General features: G+C 44.1%; 1 protein-coding gene across 6 annotated transcripts in view; it reads right to left on the bottom strand.

Moving 5' to 3' along the window:
- MTHFS (methenyltetrahydrofolate synthetase) overlaps window positions 1-16,703 on the bottom strand; it is a 139,430-nt gene extending 122,727 nt beyond the window's left edge. For 2 of the 6 annotated variants that reach the window (XM_019640192.1, XM_019640189.1), the window contains exons 1-2: window positions 16,599-16,703; window positions 14,900-15,161 (exon numbers count right to left, since the gene is read on the bottom strand). In XM_019640192.1, the coding sequence (XP_019495737.1) occupies window positions 14,900-15,107 (208 nt within the window). In that variant the 5' untranslated portion in view covers window positions 15,108-15,161; window positions 16,599-16,703. Of the gene's footprint in view, window positions 1-14,899; window positions 15,162-15,255; window positions 15,641-15,807; window positions 15,890-16,598 lie in introns of those variants that run through there. The other 4 variants (XM_019640195.1, XM_019640196.1, XM_019640191.1 and 1 more) reach the window with 4 other exon arrangements.
- Between the last annotated feature and the right edge of the window lie 69 nt (window positions 16,704-16,772).

Here is a 16,772-nt window from a genome sequence, read left to right as displayed (position 1 = left end):
CGGGGCCCTGAGGCTACTTTTTAGCTGTGCAGCCAGGCGCAAGCTCCTAGTCTTTCTGTGCTTCAACCTTCTCATCTATAAAATCGAGCTCAAACAGTAGCCACTCACAAGGCTGCTCACAGAGTCGGCGATGCCTGTTAGCTCCCTGCACAGTGCTCACATTATGCCGCTCGTGATAATTACATTTCTTAGGATAGCTTTTCCTTTTGTAATTAAGAAACGTCAGGCACTGCATCTTGAGGAAGGCAACAGGGGAAGGGGGTGCTTTTATTTACTCCCGAGACTGAATGCACTGGGCTAGACACTCGGATTCAGGTCACCTCCACAAAGCATCCCTTTAACTCTGGCCGGGAGGCAGCAGCTGGACCACAGAGTCCTCTTAGGATGCCCTGGGTCCACTCGCCTGTCTTGGGCTTCCCACAACCTACTCCATCCAGCCAGGGGACGGACCATCTTTACCCTAATACTGAAGAAGGCTGCACACAACGAGCGCTGAAGCCCAGGAGTGTGCAGAGCTGCCTGACTCGAGCACTCATGCCGTGCTGTTCACAGATGCCTCTTCCTCCTTCCCTCCCCTTCCTCTAACTCACGTTTGATGGCCGTGTCACCCACAAACTCCTCTCCAGGCCCTTCATGACTCAACGCCTCCTCCACGACCCCTCACTGCTGCCAGAGCTCTCATCCCCGCCTGTTACTCTGCATATGTTGTTCCTCCTGCCGTCCAGGCACTGCTGGCCTAAGTCCACCCTAAAACACAGCCTTGTTCAAAAACCTTTAGTCAGTCACAGCCCCTTAAAGGGAGTGGGAAATTCTTTCACTGAGTCTGCAGGACGCGGCACAGTCATCCCAGTCACTTCTCTACTGTTATCTCCCACTCGAGCAGATGGATTCATTGCCCCACAGACCCACCCACGACTTCCCGCCTGCAAATCTTTGCTCCTGCAAGGTCCTTCTAATCTTTTAATTAACTTGTCTAATCCCAACAGTCACAACATAACAAACCTCCGTTAACCAGCTCGTAGCGGGTCCTGTGACAAAGCCCCCAGTCCATTAAGGAGGAAGTGTCCTGTTCCCTCTGTCTGGGAACAAACTTGTGGTCTTTCCCCAGAGAGATACTGAACCCAGTTCTAATGACTATAAAAGAATGAAAGCAAAAGGAGAATGAGACATCTCTTGGCCACACTGATCTTAGTTTCCTGACCACATCCATGAGATGCCTGTTTGGACCATCCCAAGTGACACCTAACTCTTACCCAATCCAGCGTCTAGAACAGGAGGGCACAGACACTGACATCTGTGACATGCCTACAACTACGCTACCCGAGGAACTCAAGGATGAGGCACACCAGCTGGTCAGCACATCTCTCTACCTGGTGAGGCAGGAGGGTGGGGAAGAAACTGATGCTCAGAGCTCCGAGAGGTCAGGCTCCTCCACAAGGGCATTCGGCAGCTCAGAGACAAGCTGAGTGCTGCTGCCCAGGTGGAGAACGGCCCAAGAGCACACGTGAGGTACGAAGGGTTCATGACACGGGCATGTGCCTCAGCGCTTAGAGGCAGCAGGGCAGATGGGCAGAGCGTGTGGGCTCTGGACAGGCTGCCAGCGTCTGGGTTCCAGCACTACCTCTGATCAGCTATGAAACATCAGTCAGAACTGCCTTCTCCTACAATCTAAAGTGGATAAGCATATTGTGATGTGAAGAGTCTCTAAGCTATTAATACCAAATGTCAACTTAATCAATTACTGCACGCATCCTCCTTAGGCCATGCGGCTGGGTACAGAGACAGGCAGTTCCATCAAACGTGCTTCTGAAACACGAAGAAGCTGAAATTCCAAAATAAAATGCAGAAGCAGTAACTCATGATAGCTCTGGTGGCAGAACTCTCAAAAATCAATACCACACGCCTTAAACTCATTATGGTTGCCTCAGAAAGAACAGATGGAAGCACGGCCTCCTGGAATCACTCTTCATAGTAAAACAGTACAGAGCACACAAGGTAATAAGCCAAACCACGTTTGTGATTACAGTCATAAACTAGATTAAACTTCTGATTATATATAAAAATGGGTTTTTAAAAAAATACATTTCCCTGCAAATCCATAATACTCTTAAGGAGTATTCAACTAAACCACCTCATATAGGCAGCTAATTTTGAAAAACTGTATTGTAAATGCACCTTCACTCTTTCTGCTGTTTGGTCACAATGTATTTTAGCCATTTGGGAATCTCTATGCAGAAGGAAACACACTGTAATGAAGGCATCTATTAAAGACACAACTATCATCTGATTGATCATTTCTGTATTGTCATTATAAACCCTTTCTTTTAACAGAGGTCCTAACGTTCACATCAAAACACAGGGCCTGCATTTGTCACAAGAGCACTGGGGACTGTATTTGTCACCAACGGCATGTGAGGTAGCCATTCCCCTAGTGTGCCGGGGTCTGATAGGGCACTGCTCTAATCGGCTACTGACATTCAGGATATGAGACAATCTCTGAGTGCCTTGAGTTCAAGGCTTTTATTCAACCCTCTGAACACGATGTGTTAAATAAAGGAAGCAGGAGAAAACAGGAGTTTAGGTTCTTCTAGGTGAAGCTGAAAGCAAAGAAACACAGACCATGAATTAGCTGCTTGGACCTCACTGTGGCCCTGACCTGACCAACACAAGGCTGTGGCCCGTTTGCTCCCTCCCATGCCCCCCCCCCCCCCCCCCCCCCAGGCAGGGGAGCAGAACAGTTCCTTGTCTGCGTCACCTCTCCAGGCCAGAAACAAAGAGGTTCCACGCTTCGCAAGAGCTAGAAGTCGGAGTTCACATTCCAGCTCTTGCATCTACTAGCAAATGACATCACCTCTTTGAGCCTTGGTTTTCTTTTCCCCTTTGAAGAATGGGTTTGATGTTATAATCATCATCACCATAAGCAACAACGACGGCCTTCTCCTATATTACAGATAGTGAGCTAGATGCTAAGGACCAAGCGAGCAGACGTGAGCGTCCTCACACTTGACCACAGGGGCTGGCAAACGACGGCCTGAGGACCACACCTGGCCTGCTGCCTCTCTGGTAGATAAAGTTTCAGTGGCACCCAGTCACATTAAAACAGCAGGTTGACTCACGGCAACAGATACTGTATGGTGCACAAACATTAACTATCTGGCCCTGTACAGGACAGTTTGCTGAACCCAGCTTTACAGCATCTACCATAGGTGATAAAAGAAAAACTATACTTCAGCTTATTCCATCTTAGCAGATATTAACCAAAATAAAGCTTATTGAGAAAAAAAGACTGAAACTGTCTTTATTGGAGATATACAAAAATACTTTGCCGAAAATAGACCAGCAGCAGCGGCTTTATCCTTGGGATACTTTCACTGCTGTTAATAATCAAACAGGGGCTGGCCAAGTGGCGCGTTGGTTAAGAGTTGGCTTGGGACGCCAGCTCTGAGCAGCAGGGCTTTGGGTTTGGATCCCACGTGAGGGCCAGTGACGCTGCGCCCTCTACAACTAAGATGGTGAACAACAGTTTGACCTGGAGCTGGGCTGCTGTGAGTCGCCGGCAACGGCGTAGGCTGCAGTGGGGCTGGCTGGCAGTGGGCGTGAGCTTTCGTGAGCCACCGTGAGTGGCTGTCCAATGGCCGGCAAGCAACTGCCTCACCCGGGAAGAGCACAATGATAACACCAACATGGGCCAGTGAAGCGACGTCCTCCACAACTAGACTGAAGAACAAAAGGACAGCAACTTGTCTGCTCCCCTCCCCCAATTCCCCAATTTAAAAAATAAAAATAAAAGATAATCAAACAGAACTTAGAAAGTTTAATAAAACTGAGAAGAAATTACAGAACTTCCTATGGTTTTTCACTAACTTTAGGCAACCTGTGGTGGTTCGGTTTTCCTGTTCCATCTATAAAATGAGTGGATGAAAGTCTTCAACTTCTCAGACCTCTTCAGAATCAAAGCTTAGCAATTCTGAGAATTTTAAGGGCAAGTTCTTATATATCTGTGTGATGCAATCAATAAATACTGTAAGATTTCCATTTATATGAAACGTCTAAAATAGTCAGACTTATAGAAACAGAGCATAGAATGGTGGATACCAGGGGCTGGTAAGAGGGGAAAGAGGCGAGTTTCATTTTTGCCAGATGAAAAAGTTCTGGAGATCTGTTCCACAACAACGTGAATATACTTCATACTACTGACCTATACGCATAAAGATGGTTAAGATGGTAAATTTTATGTTACACGTTTTTTTACCACAGTTTTTAAAAAAGAGAGAACTCGGGCACTGGCGTAAATTCAGCTGAGTCTGGCAGGCAGCCCATTGTACGGCACAGGTTCATGTGAGGTTGTGCTTAAGAAAAAAAAGAAAAGCCTGGTTTATGCTTGAGCATGCTGAAGAACAATGCCTTCAGATACAGAAACATATGCGTGCTTTTGGAGCAATTTCTCTTTTTCTCACTTCTTGGAAGATGAACTCTCAAAGTCATTACTGTAAGTAATTACAGCGAGGCACGATTCCCAAGCCTTCAGCAAACTGGAACTTCTCCCTGCCTCCCACCATTTGTTTTACCACCATGTTAAGCAAGCGCTTCAAAGTCCGCAAACTTTCTGGTTCAGTGCATTTAACTAAAATAAAATGACACGGCACATTATATTTCTTCTGCTTGCTCTCCTCTTCCACCCAAGGAGGACTCGTCGTTCAGCTCATACGAGCCTGTGCCATCAAGAACAAATTCTATTACTGCAAGTCTGAGATAAAGTAATGTATTACTTTGAAATAATAGTACCTGGCTCTTATATAATGTCCTTTTCTAGTGCGTTCCAAGTGCTTTTCTCACTCCAACTACCCTGGTTATCTGCTTCAGTAAGTCTTCTGGTGAGGGGTAACCTTGCTCTTGAAACACTTAATGCTCCCCAAAACCTGCTAGAGCACCTTGACAGAAAGAAGCAGGAAAAAAATCTGAAGATTTGCCACTCAATCAAAATTCAATGGAATCAAATTAAAAAACAGCCATTCCTAACAACTCACTGTATGGAAGGCCCTGTCTGAGGAACTACAGACGACACAGAGATAAGCAACTACTCATGACACTAGGATCTAACAACCTGGGCAGCTGAAAATAGACCTAATAAGTTGTATATAAATATATAAATAACTGCAATAACGGGTGATGCAAGTGACAAGGTAGGTAGGAAGTAAAATGAGGTAAGAAGAGCGCTGTGTGCCACTGAGCAGGGGGATGAGCCCGGGAAGCCTCACCAAGGAGGTGGCCCGTTGTACGAGCAATGAAAGGACAAGCAAGGTCAAAGGGTCAGGATGGAGAGGCAGGGACGGAGGGTCAGGAATAAAACCAGAACCAGCAAAGGCCCAGGTCTGGGAAAGCATGGACTGTGCTCAGGGCCAGTGACTGGCTCCCTCTGGAAGGACCTATGAACGAAAGAGAAGCAAGATGGCAGGAAGACACACCTTGACCAAGCTGAGAAGTGCCTCCTATGCCACAGTGAGAAATCTACCTAATTCTGCAGGTCGAGCCAGGGAGCCCCTGGGTCAGCCTCTGAGAGAAAGATGAAGGAAAAATCTGTGACTCCTGAGAGCCCTCCAGGAACTTCAGAACTGCACTGGATGTGGGGAAATAAAAAAAAAAAAAATCAAGTGGACAGTAGGTTCAAGATTCCAGAAGAAAAGTGAATAGGTCTTCTCTGCCATTTAAAAAACATAGGATATTCCTAGTTAAACAGTTTCATTCCTCATACAATTTGTTACAAAACTTCGCCTTCCCACATGCTACCAACGCTACATAAGGAGGACTCCTGCGAGTGCCCTCACCAACCAGGTCTCCAGGCCACGAGCGAAACCCTGGACTCTGGACACCAGGGGTATCTCCCCACTTACCCAAAAGGAAACTGGATTTCCTTTAAAGCTTTAAAAATCCTTACAAGGGGTGGTACGAAGGTGTTCCTCTGTAGTAATGAAACGTCTGTATTTTGATTGTTGTAGTGGTTGCACAGACCTATACATGTGACAAGACTGTGCAGAGACGTGCACACACATCACACACCTAAATGAGTACACGTACAAGCTGTGAAACCTGCATAAGGTCCATAGACTGTACCAAGGCCAATGTTCTGGTTTTGGCACTGCACTACAGTTTTGTAAGGTGCTATTATCAAGCGAAGCTGGGTGGAGCATACACAGGACCTTTCTCTACTAGTTTTGTGACTTACGTTTTCAAAATAAGTTTGTAAAATTTTTAGAAAAACGTCTCATGCTGAGACCTCAAAAAGTCTAAAACCAAACCAGCCCCAATCTACCCTCAATCTTACCTTCCTTTAACTGACCTTAAACTCTAAACCTAATACCCTATTTGTTACTTGCCCTGACAAATTTGCTTCACAGCCTTCCACACGTGTCCCACTCTTTACTTACGTCTCCATACTTAAGTAATTCCTACCCTTCCTGTAAGACTCAGCCACGGAACCTCCCCTCACCTTTACACCAATCCACACAGGCTCTCGCGCCTCCAAAATCCCGTGAGCACTGGTGTCAGAGGAGTAGCTGCTTATCACCTGTACCCTGGAAGGTTCCCATCTCTGCACTAAAGATAAAATGGCCCATATCCTTTCCACAAGCAGACTGATTGAGTGGAGTCAGCTGATTAAAGGAAGGACACTTCTCTGAAACTTTTACATACTTTGCCCACTTCATAACTTTGTCTGAAGCTGCCCCTGAGTGTTCCCCTGGCTTCCTTGCCCAGATTTGTCATAATGTAGAACAAAAAACATTTTTCTATTACATGCTGTATGTTGGAAAACATGATAGGTTCCCTGATAGTACTTTGTGACATAGGATTTATAGTATTTCCCTCCAACATAACCCATTAGACTGTGCACAGAGGGGGTACAATTATTCCAATTACTCTACTGACTGTATACAAGTACTGATGCTGTGTCCACAGCTGGCATGAAGAACGGGATAGGTCACTGTCACATCGAGTCATTGTACATTCAGGTAACAAAAGTCAGCTATTTGTGGTTCGCTTTACCCAATTATTATACAGGATGTTTAAATATGTATCTACCCAAACAAACTCAGCAGTGTCTGCTTCCCTTCTTCCAAAATGAAACTTCTGCATTGGGCTACACATCTCGCTTCTCTGTGATTCTGGGGACTACCTCTTACCAGCCTTTTCGACAGAAAACACCTGGCTGGGTTCCAGCCTCACTGTGACTGTGTGACCTTGGACAAGTCATTTCCCATTTAGGACAGTTTCCTCATCGGCAAAATGAAAGGATTGATTTAGATGATCTCCAACATCCCTTCCAGTTCAAATAATCCCCAGTCTGCTAATGAAATGACTGAAGGATATATAAATGCAGGAGGCTGCAGACAAAACCGCCGCCTCAGACTAATACGTTTGTAAAACACTGACATCTGCTGGAAATCGGGAAAACTACTCAGCCCATCCAAACCCAAGCAGCTTTTAAAAACCCAGTATGGCTACCTTACTTTGAAAACATGCTATCAAGGATGCAAGTTTCTTATGAAATTAAGTTTTCTAGTATTTGATTTTGTAGAACTTTAGAAAATTTTGAAGAAAATAACTTTAAAGTTACTTCAGAGACATCTGGTTCCACTTGGAAATTTGAGCCTATGTTCCTACACTTTCCTATGGGACAAAAATAACTGGCTTGAAAATATAATGGAAAAAATTCCACTGACAATAACAACCACAAATAAAACGAACAAACTGACTAGGAAAACACTAAACAAGAAATAACAACATGACTAAAATCAAAACCACCAACAAAAGAACACACGGAAAGCAATGAACAACTGGGGAGGGGTGCTACACTCCTGGGGAAGGCACACTGTTGTAAAGAAATCCATTCCGCCAAACTAATCTAAAAATATAACACAATTCCAACCCAGATTGCTATAGGATTTGGGAGGAGAAACTGACAAAATAATTTTAAAGTTAATCTCAAAAGTGAATGTTTAAGAATAGTCAGCTACGTGTTTTTAAATACGAACAATGAGACAGGACTCTTTCTACCAGGCACTAAAGTATCAACGTGCATTAAATAGCCATTACACAGCTATAATGATCAAAATACGATGGTGCTACTGCCAGAACAGGTGAACAGATCAATGGAAAAGTGTACAACATCTAGAAAAAGACCCCAAAAATTCAGTATGTGAAAATGGCGGCATACTTTAAAATATGCACTGTAGGATTAACTATAATCATCATGCTGCACATTACATTCCTAGCATTTCCCCGTTTCATAACGAGATTAAAACAATCTTCAGGGTGGCCACGTCCACCCCAGAAGTTGCCTACAACAATCACTTGTTCCCTGCTCCCCTCAGTTTACTGCACCTTGCATCAAAATAAACTAGCAATTTAAACTCTTCCATTCTTTCTCTATCTGGACCTAATTAAAAAACCACATCATCTCCCACAGATCCCATCAGAAGTACCAACATGGGGCAAACCTAAATTTCCTTCTGAGGAGCAGAGAGAGAAAAATCACTGCAGTCTGAAGTTTTAGAGATTAAAAAGAAGAAACAGGAGCACCCTGTTGCCTTCTTTGCAGTTACTCTCAGTCATTCAACATACAATTCAGCATACAATTATCAGGCTTGTACTTTAAAGAGGATGCTTAAGCTGGTGAGGAGAAAGGTGATACCTCAGAGTCACTGGGGTGCTATGTTGAGTCCAAACACCACAAGGGACATGTGTGAAGACGATTTATGTGGTTCTCTAGGGCCGGGGAAGGACTGCGAGGTGCAAGTTACAAGGAGGCGCATAGAGAGAAACTTTCTAACCTTCATGGGATGGGCTTCTCTGGTATGTGGTGGGCTCTCAATTCAAGTGAAAACAAAACAACCAAACAACCCTTTTAAATGACATGCACGGCATGTAACAAAGCCAATCGAATCACATCAAGCGTGCAGGGCCCTGACACAGGCAGAAATACAGAGGAGAAAGGTTTACATTTGACCAGGGATCTGAGGAGGCTATTGCGAGAGGTAGCACTTAAGCTGAGACTTAGAGGTGAGTAAGATTCGAACAGGCAAGCAAAGAAGATGGGCGTTCAGGTTGAAGGAACCAGAAGAGCAAAGGCAGAGACCTTCCCCAAAACAGGAAACGCGCGCGCGCGCGCACGCACACACACACACACACACACACACACACACACACACACACACACTCCTGTTTTCTTCTTCTTTGGATCTTGCAGCAGAACCTGGACTTATTTTCTAGGCAATAGTGTTTTCAAGTGGTGGAATAATACAATCCAGGTGCATTGTAAGGTCACTTTGGCAGGCACGTGAAACTGAGAAGACAAATATTTGGAGAAGGGCAGTCACGTAGGACCGAGGATTCAACCCCAAAATTAGAGGCAAAGGTGAAATTTCATTTATTGGCACAGCTTCTTTGAAATGATCTCTTGTCCTCATTTTTCAATGGAGAAAAATCTCTAACTCACTTTTCTGGAAAGAAGAACATTTTTTAATTCATCAAAAAGAAATATCCCCGGGCCAGCTGAGTGGCGCGTTGGTTAAGAGCTGGCTTGGGATGCCAGCTCTGAGCAGTAGGGCCCCGGTTCAGATCCCACATGAGGGGCACAGTTGCTCTGCCCTCTACAGCTAAGATGCTGAACAACAGCTCAACCTGGAGCTGGACTGCCGTGAGTCGCCAGCGACGGCGTAGGCTGCAGCCCCTGCGTAGGCTGCAGCCCCTGCTGCAGTGGGCTGCCATGAGCTACCGTGTGTGGCCGGCAGCCAGTGTGAGCAGCCGGCAGCCAGCATGAGCTGTCAAGAGCCGCCGTGAGCGGCTGTCCAGAGGCCAGCGACCGATCTGCATCACCTGGGAAGAGCACAATGATAATGCCAACATGGGCCAGTGAAGCGACATCCTCCACAACTAGACTGAAGAACACGAGACAGCAACTTGGCTGTTCCCCTTCCTCTGATTCCCCAGCACGGTTCCCCTCCCCCAATTCCCCAATAAAACCTTTTTTAAAAAAAAGAAATATCCCAGTCTTGTGAGCTTTCAAACTACTATAATGAAGGATTTTAAAGGCATGTTTCCACTGCTGAAGGCATTCAAAGAAATAGATCATCCTGCCCATAAAACAGATGAGTAAGATGAAGGCTACATCCAGTCTGGCAGTGAGAAGTTCCCTAGGCCTGCCACAGGACTGGCCCATTAATCACTAGGGGTAGGGGGAGATGCAGGGGGGAGGGGCAAGCACAGACAGAGAGAGAGAATGAGAGAATGACTAGGGGAAGAAAAAGCACATTCATGTAAACCCATGGTGGCAGTTATTTACACAAAGGTTTTTGCCACTCTAGCTTGAGGTTAAAGGGTCAGAAGACTAAAGTAAAAACAATTTCATATTTTTCTATTTGAAACTTGTCTTAAAATTAAAAATTCTGCCTCCTCTCTGAATTGGACCTATACAGAAACATACATAAACCTAAGAGACATTTTAATGTCTCAATTAAAGGTAATGAAATAAAAACTGAATTGGAAAAGGAGTTGAAACATCTGAAGTTCTATATGTAGGGAGTTTTAAGTCACCTGGGTTGGTCCTTTTAATGACACTTAAGTGTTCAACAGTACATTCAGTGAAGCATTATGCGTGAATAGAACATTTAGCAGGCTAACCCATCTTGGCAAGAATAACAGGCCATAACCCCTAAGGAAGTGTCTTTTAATCTTAATGGGCTGGGAGTTAACAAAAAGTAAATTACCACACTCCAAAATGAGAATATATTCTAAAGTTGCTGCGGCAAAAGATAAAATAGACAATTCTGGAGCAGCTCCAAGAAAATCTACCAGGAGTGCACTTATCATTCAAATGTGAGGCCCTGTTAGAAACGGAAGCCGTGGCTCTTCTTCCTGTGTATTTACTTGAATATAAAATGACTGAAAAACAGCTTCATGTGATGACCTGTGTACTTTTAGAAACACCTGACTCAGTGCCAGCCCCTCCTTTGGAAACTGTAACAACATTCCCAAGGATACAGCCCCCAAGGGTGCCTGGTCCATGAATAACAGTTCTCACTGTCAGGAGAGAGGCGGAAAACGCAGGTGGCAAAGCTGTCTTAATGAAGGATGTACTAAGAAAAGAAGTGGCACTTCAAAGGGCGTTGGAGTGGAAAGCAGAAGGGTGATCGAGGCAGCATATGAGCTGCCTGTGTGTCCCTGGAAAAGTTCCTTGCCCTCCCTGGGCTTCAATGATCCCATCCGAAAACCAGGAAGGTGGAAGTGAGGACCATACGATTCGCTCTACCTCCAACAGCCTAACTCCGGGGGCAAGGTTCTCAACCATCCAGGGAGGGGGCATCCAAAACTCCCGCAGTTGCATCTGTAAAGTGCAAAAGCACATTCCAAAATTACCACTGTTTTGATTTATTTTTAATCTTGATAATTTATTTTGGGAGCTGAAATATAATTAGTAAAGGGGATTTTTGTGAAGCAAAAGAGAGACATCTTAAAAGTTTAGAAATGCCTCTTGCAGTAAGAGCATGAGCTGTTGCTATGAATTATATTAAAATACCAAAAAATGGAGGATCCTGTAACTATACTTATTTCTTGGTTTAGTAAAAATTAAACAAACAGAAATTCTCATGGACACTCTGACAGTCATTTTGGGGACAGTGGAGTTAGTCTCCACAGGATATTACTAGATGATACCCAGACTGCACTGCGAACACTGCATGAACCCAGAGGCTGTTAGGGTGTCACCTGACACTGACTCAGGAGGTGCCCACAGGCTTCCAATCCAGGTATGCCCACGTGTACTCAGCATTAAAGGAAGACACAGCGCAGTGTCTTCCTCTCATCCTGGCCAAGTAGCTACCCCAGGACACAGCACACAAATGAAAGCAGAGTCAATAGGCAGAGACAGAGTGGATCCTAACGACAATGATCCGGCCATATCGAAGGCTAGCTCTACTATGGATTTTTCAGGCCCTGGGCCAATAAAACCCCATTTTGCTTAAACCAGATTGAATCAGATTATTTACTTTAAAATAGAAAGGTTCCTGGCTAATCTAATTGCCCAAGCAGACCTTATTTTGAAGATAAATTCAGTAAAGAGGCAGCCCCTCTACTTCACTGACCAATCTGATGTTTTCGTACATAATACGAATATACCACGTTAAATTTTTGCTTGGAAACTTGCAACTGAGGACATCTAAGCTCACTTTTTTCTTAGCCATGATAACGTGAGCAAACCAGAAAGATAAATAGGCTACGTAAGCTGGAACGGTGGCAATCTGAGCTCTAATCAGCTTGTCCTCAACATACGACGCTAGACTTCTGTTTTAGCACTGAAGCAGGCACAGTCTAAGCTGCTGATGCCAGTGAAAATCCACAGTGCAAAATGGGATTCTGGGAGCAACACACAACAGGGGCTGCCCGCTTGCTCCAGCACTTCTGCAGACAACAGCCAAACGTGCCAGCTCCCAGGCGGCAGTCAGAAGAAACTACAATTTAGTCGCCCATCCCTCTGCCACCCAGGCTGCAAGTGTCTGCAAAGAAAAACATGGGGCAAAAAGTGCCCCATCCCATAAACAAAGCATGGGTAAATGCTATGGAGGAGGAGAAACGAACAACCAGCGTTTTGGGTTGACTTTTTCTATTCAGGGCCAAGCACTGAGCATCTGTATTAATACTCTGTATATTTTCATTTGACACATGTCTGCTTGGGGCACCTCCTCTATATGGTTTCTGTCTCCCCAGCTACCGTGTGAGCCCCTTGAAGTCCTGGACCTTATCTTCCCAGAGCTAACACAGTGTCGGACACAAGTAGACCTCAAAAAATATCTGGTGGAAATTATCAAAATGCTAAACACGCAGCTATAATAGCAATGAGTTGATCATATAATGAATAATTCTGCTTTCCTTGCTTAAGATTAATAACAGTTACCATTTACTGAATAGCTCTACTGTGCCAAGTGATGTACTAAAAACTATTTACATAAATGATTTAGCTCATCTATGTAGACTGAGCTTATCCTAACCAGGAAGTGCAACTACTCTAAGAAGAGAGATCGTGCTTCTTCCTTACTCTTCCCACCACTGTCCTTACACAGAAATAGAACACATGCATGAAGGCTTAGGGTGAGGCATTCTAGCTCAACCGAAGGAATACTTGCAGAAGGCGCACAGTTGTTCTACAAAAGCAATGAGCTGTCTCTGGAAGAACTTATGAGCTGTTACTGGAGGCCACCAAGTAGAATTTCAAATAGCAGGGGCGTTACTGAGATGGTGCAAGCATTGGAGGAACTGCTGGTACAGACAACCAGAACTGGGAAAGTATCCTGGGCTCCCACCGTAAGCCTGCAAGTCTGGAGAAGTAGCTGCATTCCATGTGAGCAGTGCCTGTCTTTCCTTACTTATATATAAGCCTGGGCTACCCCCAAGATATGCTACACTTATGTCCCATCATCTTAAAATGCTTGTAACCTTTCTTCTTGAAAATATTAAAGAGTTGTGTTAATGTTGGCATTTGTTGGTATACAGATGCAGGACCCAAAGGGGGTAGATCTGTGTGTACCTTTGGTGCCTAAACATTAGCAAAGCAGGACTAGAAAACAAGGGAAGTTAAAGTAGCAAAGTAGATGCCCCCTCACTGCTATGAGCCCTGGACTCTGTCCCCATATGATTGATTTTGTATTTTCATGTTACATTGGAAAGGGACAGAAATTGGGAGAAGACCGCATAAAGCTGTGCTGGGGTTTCTTTGCCACCATTTAAGTCTCAATAAAAAATACATGCTCCTGAAACAGGCTCAGGGCACTGACTGCATCACCAAACAGTACCCTTAGCTCCTTCTGCTTTCAGCTCTTTGACTGCTTAATAATAATTAAACCTCCCAAGTGGCTGCTGGCCAGGGAGTACATGTGTGAAGAGAAAGCAAAGTGGGGGTGGGAACCTGAGAGACATTCAGAGTGGCTGGAGCTCAGACTATGAAGAGAGGGAGTAGAAACATGTGAAAAAATGAAAAATGGAAAATTGAGCAGGTCCAAATCAGGAAAAACCTTGTTAAGGAGCATTTACTTCAACCCAAGGGCAGCAGGGAGTCAATGAAACAGGGGAGAGAAGTGGTCAGATTCATGTTTTAAAAATCTTGTGTCAATTACTGTGTAGATAACGGATTAAGAGGGAGGCAAGGGTGCACAACGCAGGGAGGAAGAAGTTAGGAGGCTGTTCCCAAAACCAGACAAGAGAAGATGGCAGCATAGGCTGCAGCAGTAGCAGTGTGGCTGGACAGAGTAGACAGATTCACTACATGTTCAGTAGGTAAAGTCATCAGGACTTGGCAATAGACCACACATGGGGCATCAGAGAAAGAGAGGGGCCGAGGGTGACCTTGAGACTTCTGCCTTATGGGACCATGCACTAAGAGAGACACATGACAGCAGGAGTCGAGGGGAACGTGATTCCATTTGGAGCATGTGTTTGAGATGCCCACGTGACATCCAAGTACAGATGTCCAGAAGGTAACAGCCAGGTCTGAATTGGAAATATAAATGCTTATTAGCATTAATAGTAATGCAGACCAAAATCAAAACCATGGGAAATGAAAAATTATTCAGGGAAAATGCATAATTCAACCCACAAGGTTAGGAAAAGAGTCTGTGAAAAGACAACAAGACCTTACTACCTTACTATACAGGTGACACGTCACAGCTTCCAGAAGGCATCCATCCTAAGCCAGATAATATGGGTGTCTTGGAATACGAAGGAAATACAAACTTATCTCTACAGGGAAAGTGACCCCACTAACCCAAACATAACAAGTGCTCAGAGGTCTAATACCCGCCTCATCCCAGTCTGGCAGCATCCTAAGATGTCAATTCTGATAACACATGCTCACCTGTTGACAAGGCCTCCTCCCGAGCCTCATCCTCACCAGGCTGATGAATATTCCAGGACGTTTTGGGAAGTGAGGAAATTTCCTCAGGTGATGTTAATTTCACCATATCCATGTGATTGCTCTGGAACTGGTACCGTGGGATGAAGCAGGTTTTGCCTCGTTGAAAAATGTCTTTGATGATCTCTTCTGTCTCAATTTCATCTTGCATGCTCAGAAAGATGGAAATTCTTTTGGACTTTTGGTACTGACTGTGGGCAATCACCTAAATGGGAAATGACGGCAATTATATTTTTCAAGATTATACTTTTAAAAATTAGTGACTTAACACATCTAACACTTTCTCCCTTCTTTCCCACCTTTCTCCAACTTCTTTATCCGAAGACAAAAACAGCAGAGTGGTACAGTGGATCAGACAACGTAGCATCCTGAAGCCTAACTTTTGGTTCTGAACCCAACACTTACTTTTCTGGCCCCTTTATACTTCTCTGGCACACCCACTTTTGTAGGTGTGAAAACTCATTATAAAGTCGCTGTGGGGCCCTGCTTTCTGTTTAGAGAATTCCAGGCTTAACCTCCATCTACCCATTCTAGCAGTCTTCAATTCATCACAAACACTTCCCCTGGAGTTTTTGCATTATTTTAACTCTGAACCATGGCTCCCACAAGCTTATTTACTCCTTGGATTATCAGGTTTCTCTCCTAAATTCTACCCATCTAAGCCGAACTCAAGCCTTAACTTTTTCTGACTTTTCCAGAACCCATACATTTAGAGTTAATATACAACTTAACATTCCTGTATTGTCAGGAGTTGATTACTGTTTCATGTGCCCTAAATGTAGTATTCTAACCAGTCTGTAAGCTCCCAGGAGGCAGAGAATATGCCTTATAATTCTCTTAGCTCGACTCACCTCTGTCCTATTTTCTAAAACTCTTTTGTTCAAATGAATGTTGAAATGTTCACAAGGATGAAGGTGGGGGGGATCTTGGAGAGGCAAAGTCCTCTAAAAGCAAGTGCCAAGTTTATGAGAAGGTAGACCTGGGTGAAAGAATCCCTTTGTATTTATTCAGTTTAATCATTCATCAGGCAAGAGAAGGAAGCTGAGCTTTGCTTAACAGAGAAAAGTTAATCTCATAACTTCCCCAGACTCAGAAGCTGGCTTTTAGCTACCCTTTTCCCCCTTCCTTTTCCTGTTTTCCCCTGTTCTGCAAGCTCAAGAGGAAAAGATAGTGCAAAAGTGGCTTGTAAATATGACTGGCAGAAAGATACAGGTTTAGAAAGTCAAGTTTTCCTAAGAAAAAGGGACACATAGAAATTAAGGAAGTAGGGTACACAAAACCAGTGTTAAGGAAGAAAATTAACTCCATCTTCTAAGGAGTTACAAAGCTGTTAGGCCTGGCAAATGTAAATGTGAAACCCAGACCTTCGGGCAGATCTGGTGCTTTTGGCCCCCAAGTACTATCTGAGGATACTAAGTGTTTTCTTTAAAGCAGAATATAGAAAATCAAGAAGCTGAATAAGCGGTAATAAACATCAGTTAAAATTCAGTGTGAAAATGTGCATACATTTATCTTCTTTCCCAAATTTCATTTATGTGACAGTAAAGAAGCACAAAAAAGAAAACCATTATGTCACTGACAGCAAGAGAATAGAGATTTAACTAATTTATATAAGACAGAGAATGGATGAGACAGTATTTACTGAGAAAACAGCAGCAGATCACAGCACTCAGAGAACATGATGTATGTAGGTCAGGCAGAACCATTCCCCTTATGGAATCCCAAAGTGACTAAAAAAGGCAAAAGAAATACCCATTAACTATCACACCTCCATTCATGTACAGACAATATTCATCAAACATTTTAGAAAGCCAAA

The sequence above is a fragment of the Hipposideros armiger genome, unplaced genomic scaffold, assembly GCF_001890085.2.
Source record: "Hipposideros armiger isolate ML-2016 unplaced genomic scaffold, ASM189008v1 scaffold_48, whole genome shotgun sequence".
Classification (NCBI taxonomy): domain Eukaryota; kingdom Metazoa; phylum Chordata; class Mammalia; order Chiroptera; family Hipposideridae; genus Hipposideros; species Hipposideros armiger.
The sequence above is the reverse complement of the archived record's forward strand: the minus strand, read 5'-3'. Positions and strand labels throughout refer to the sequence as shown.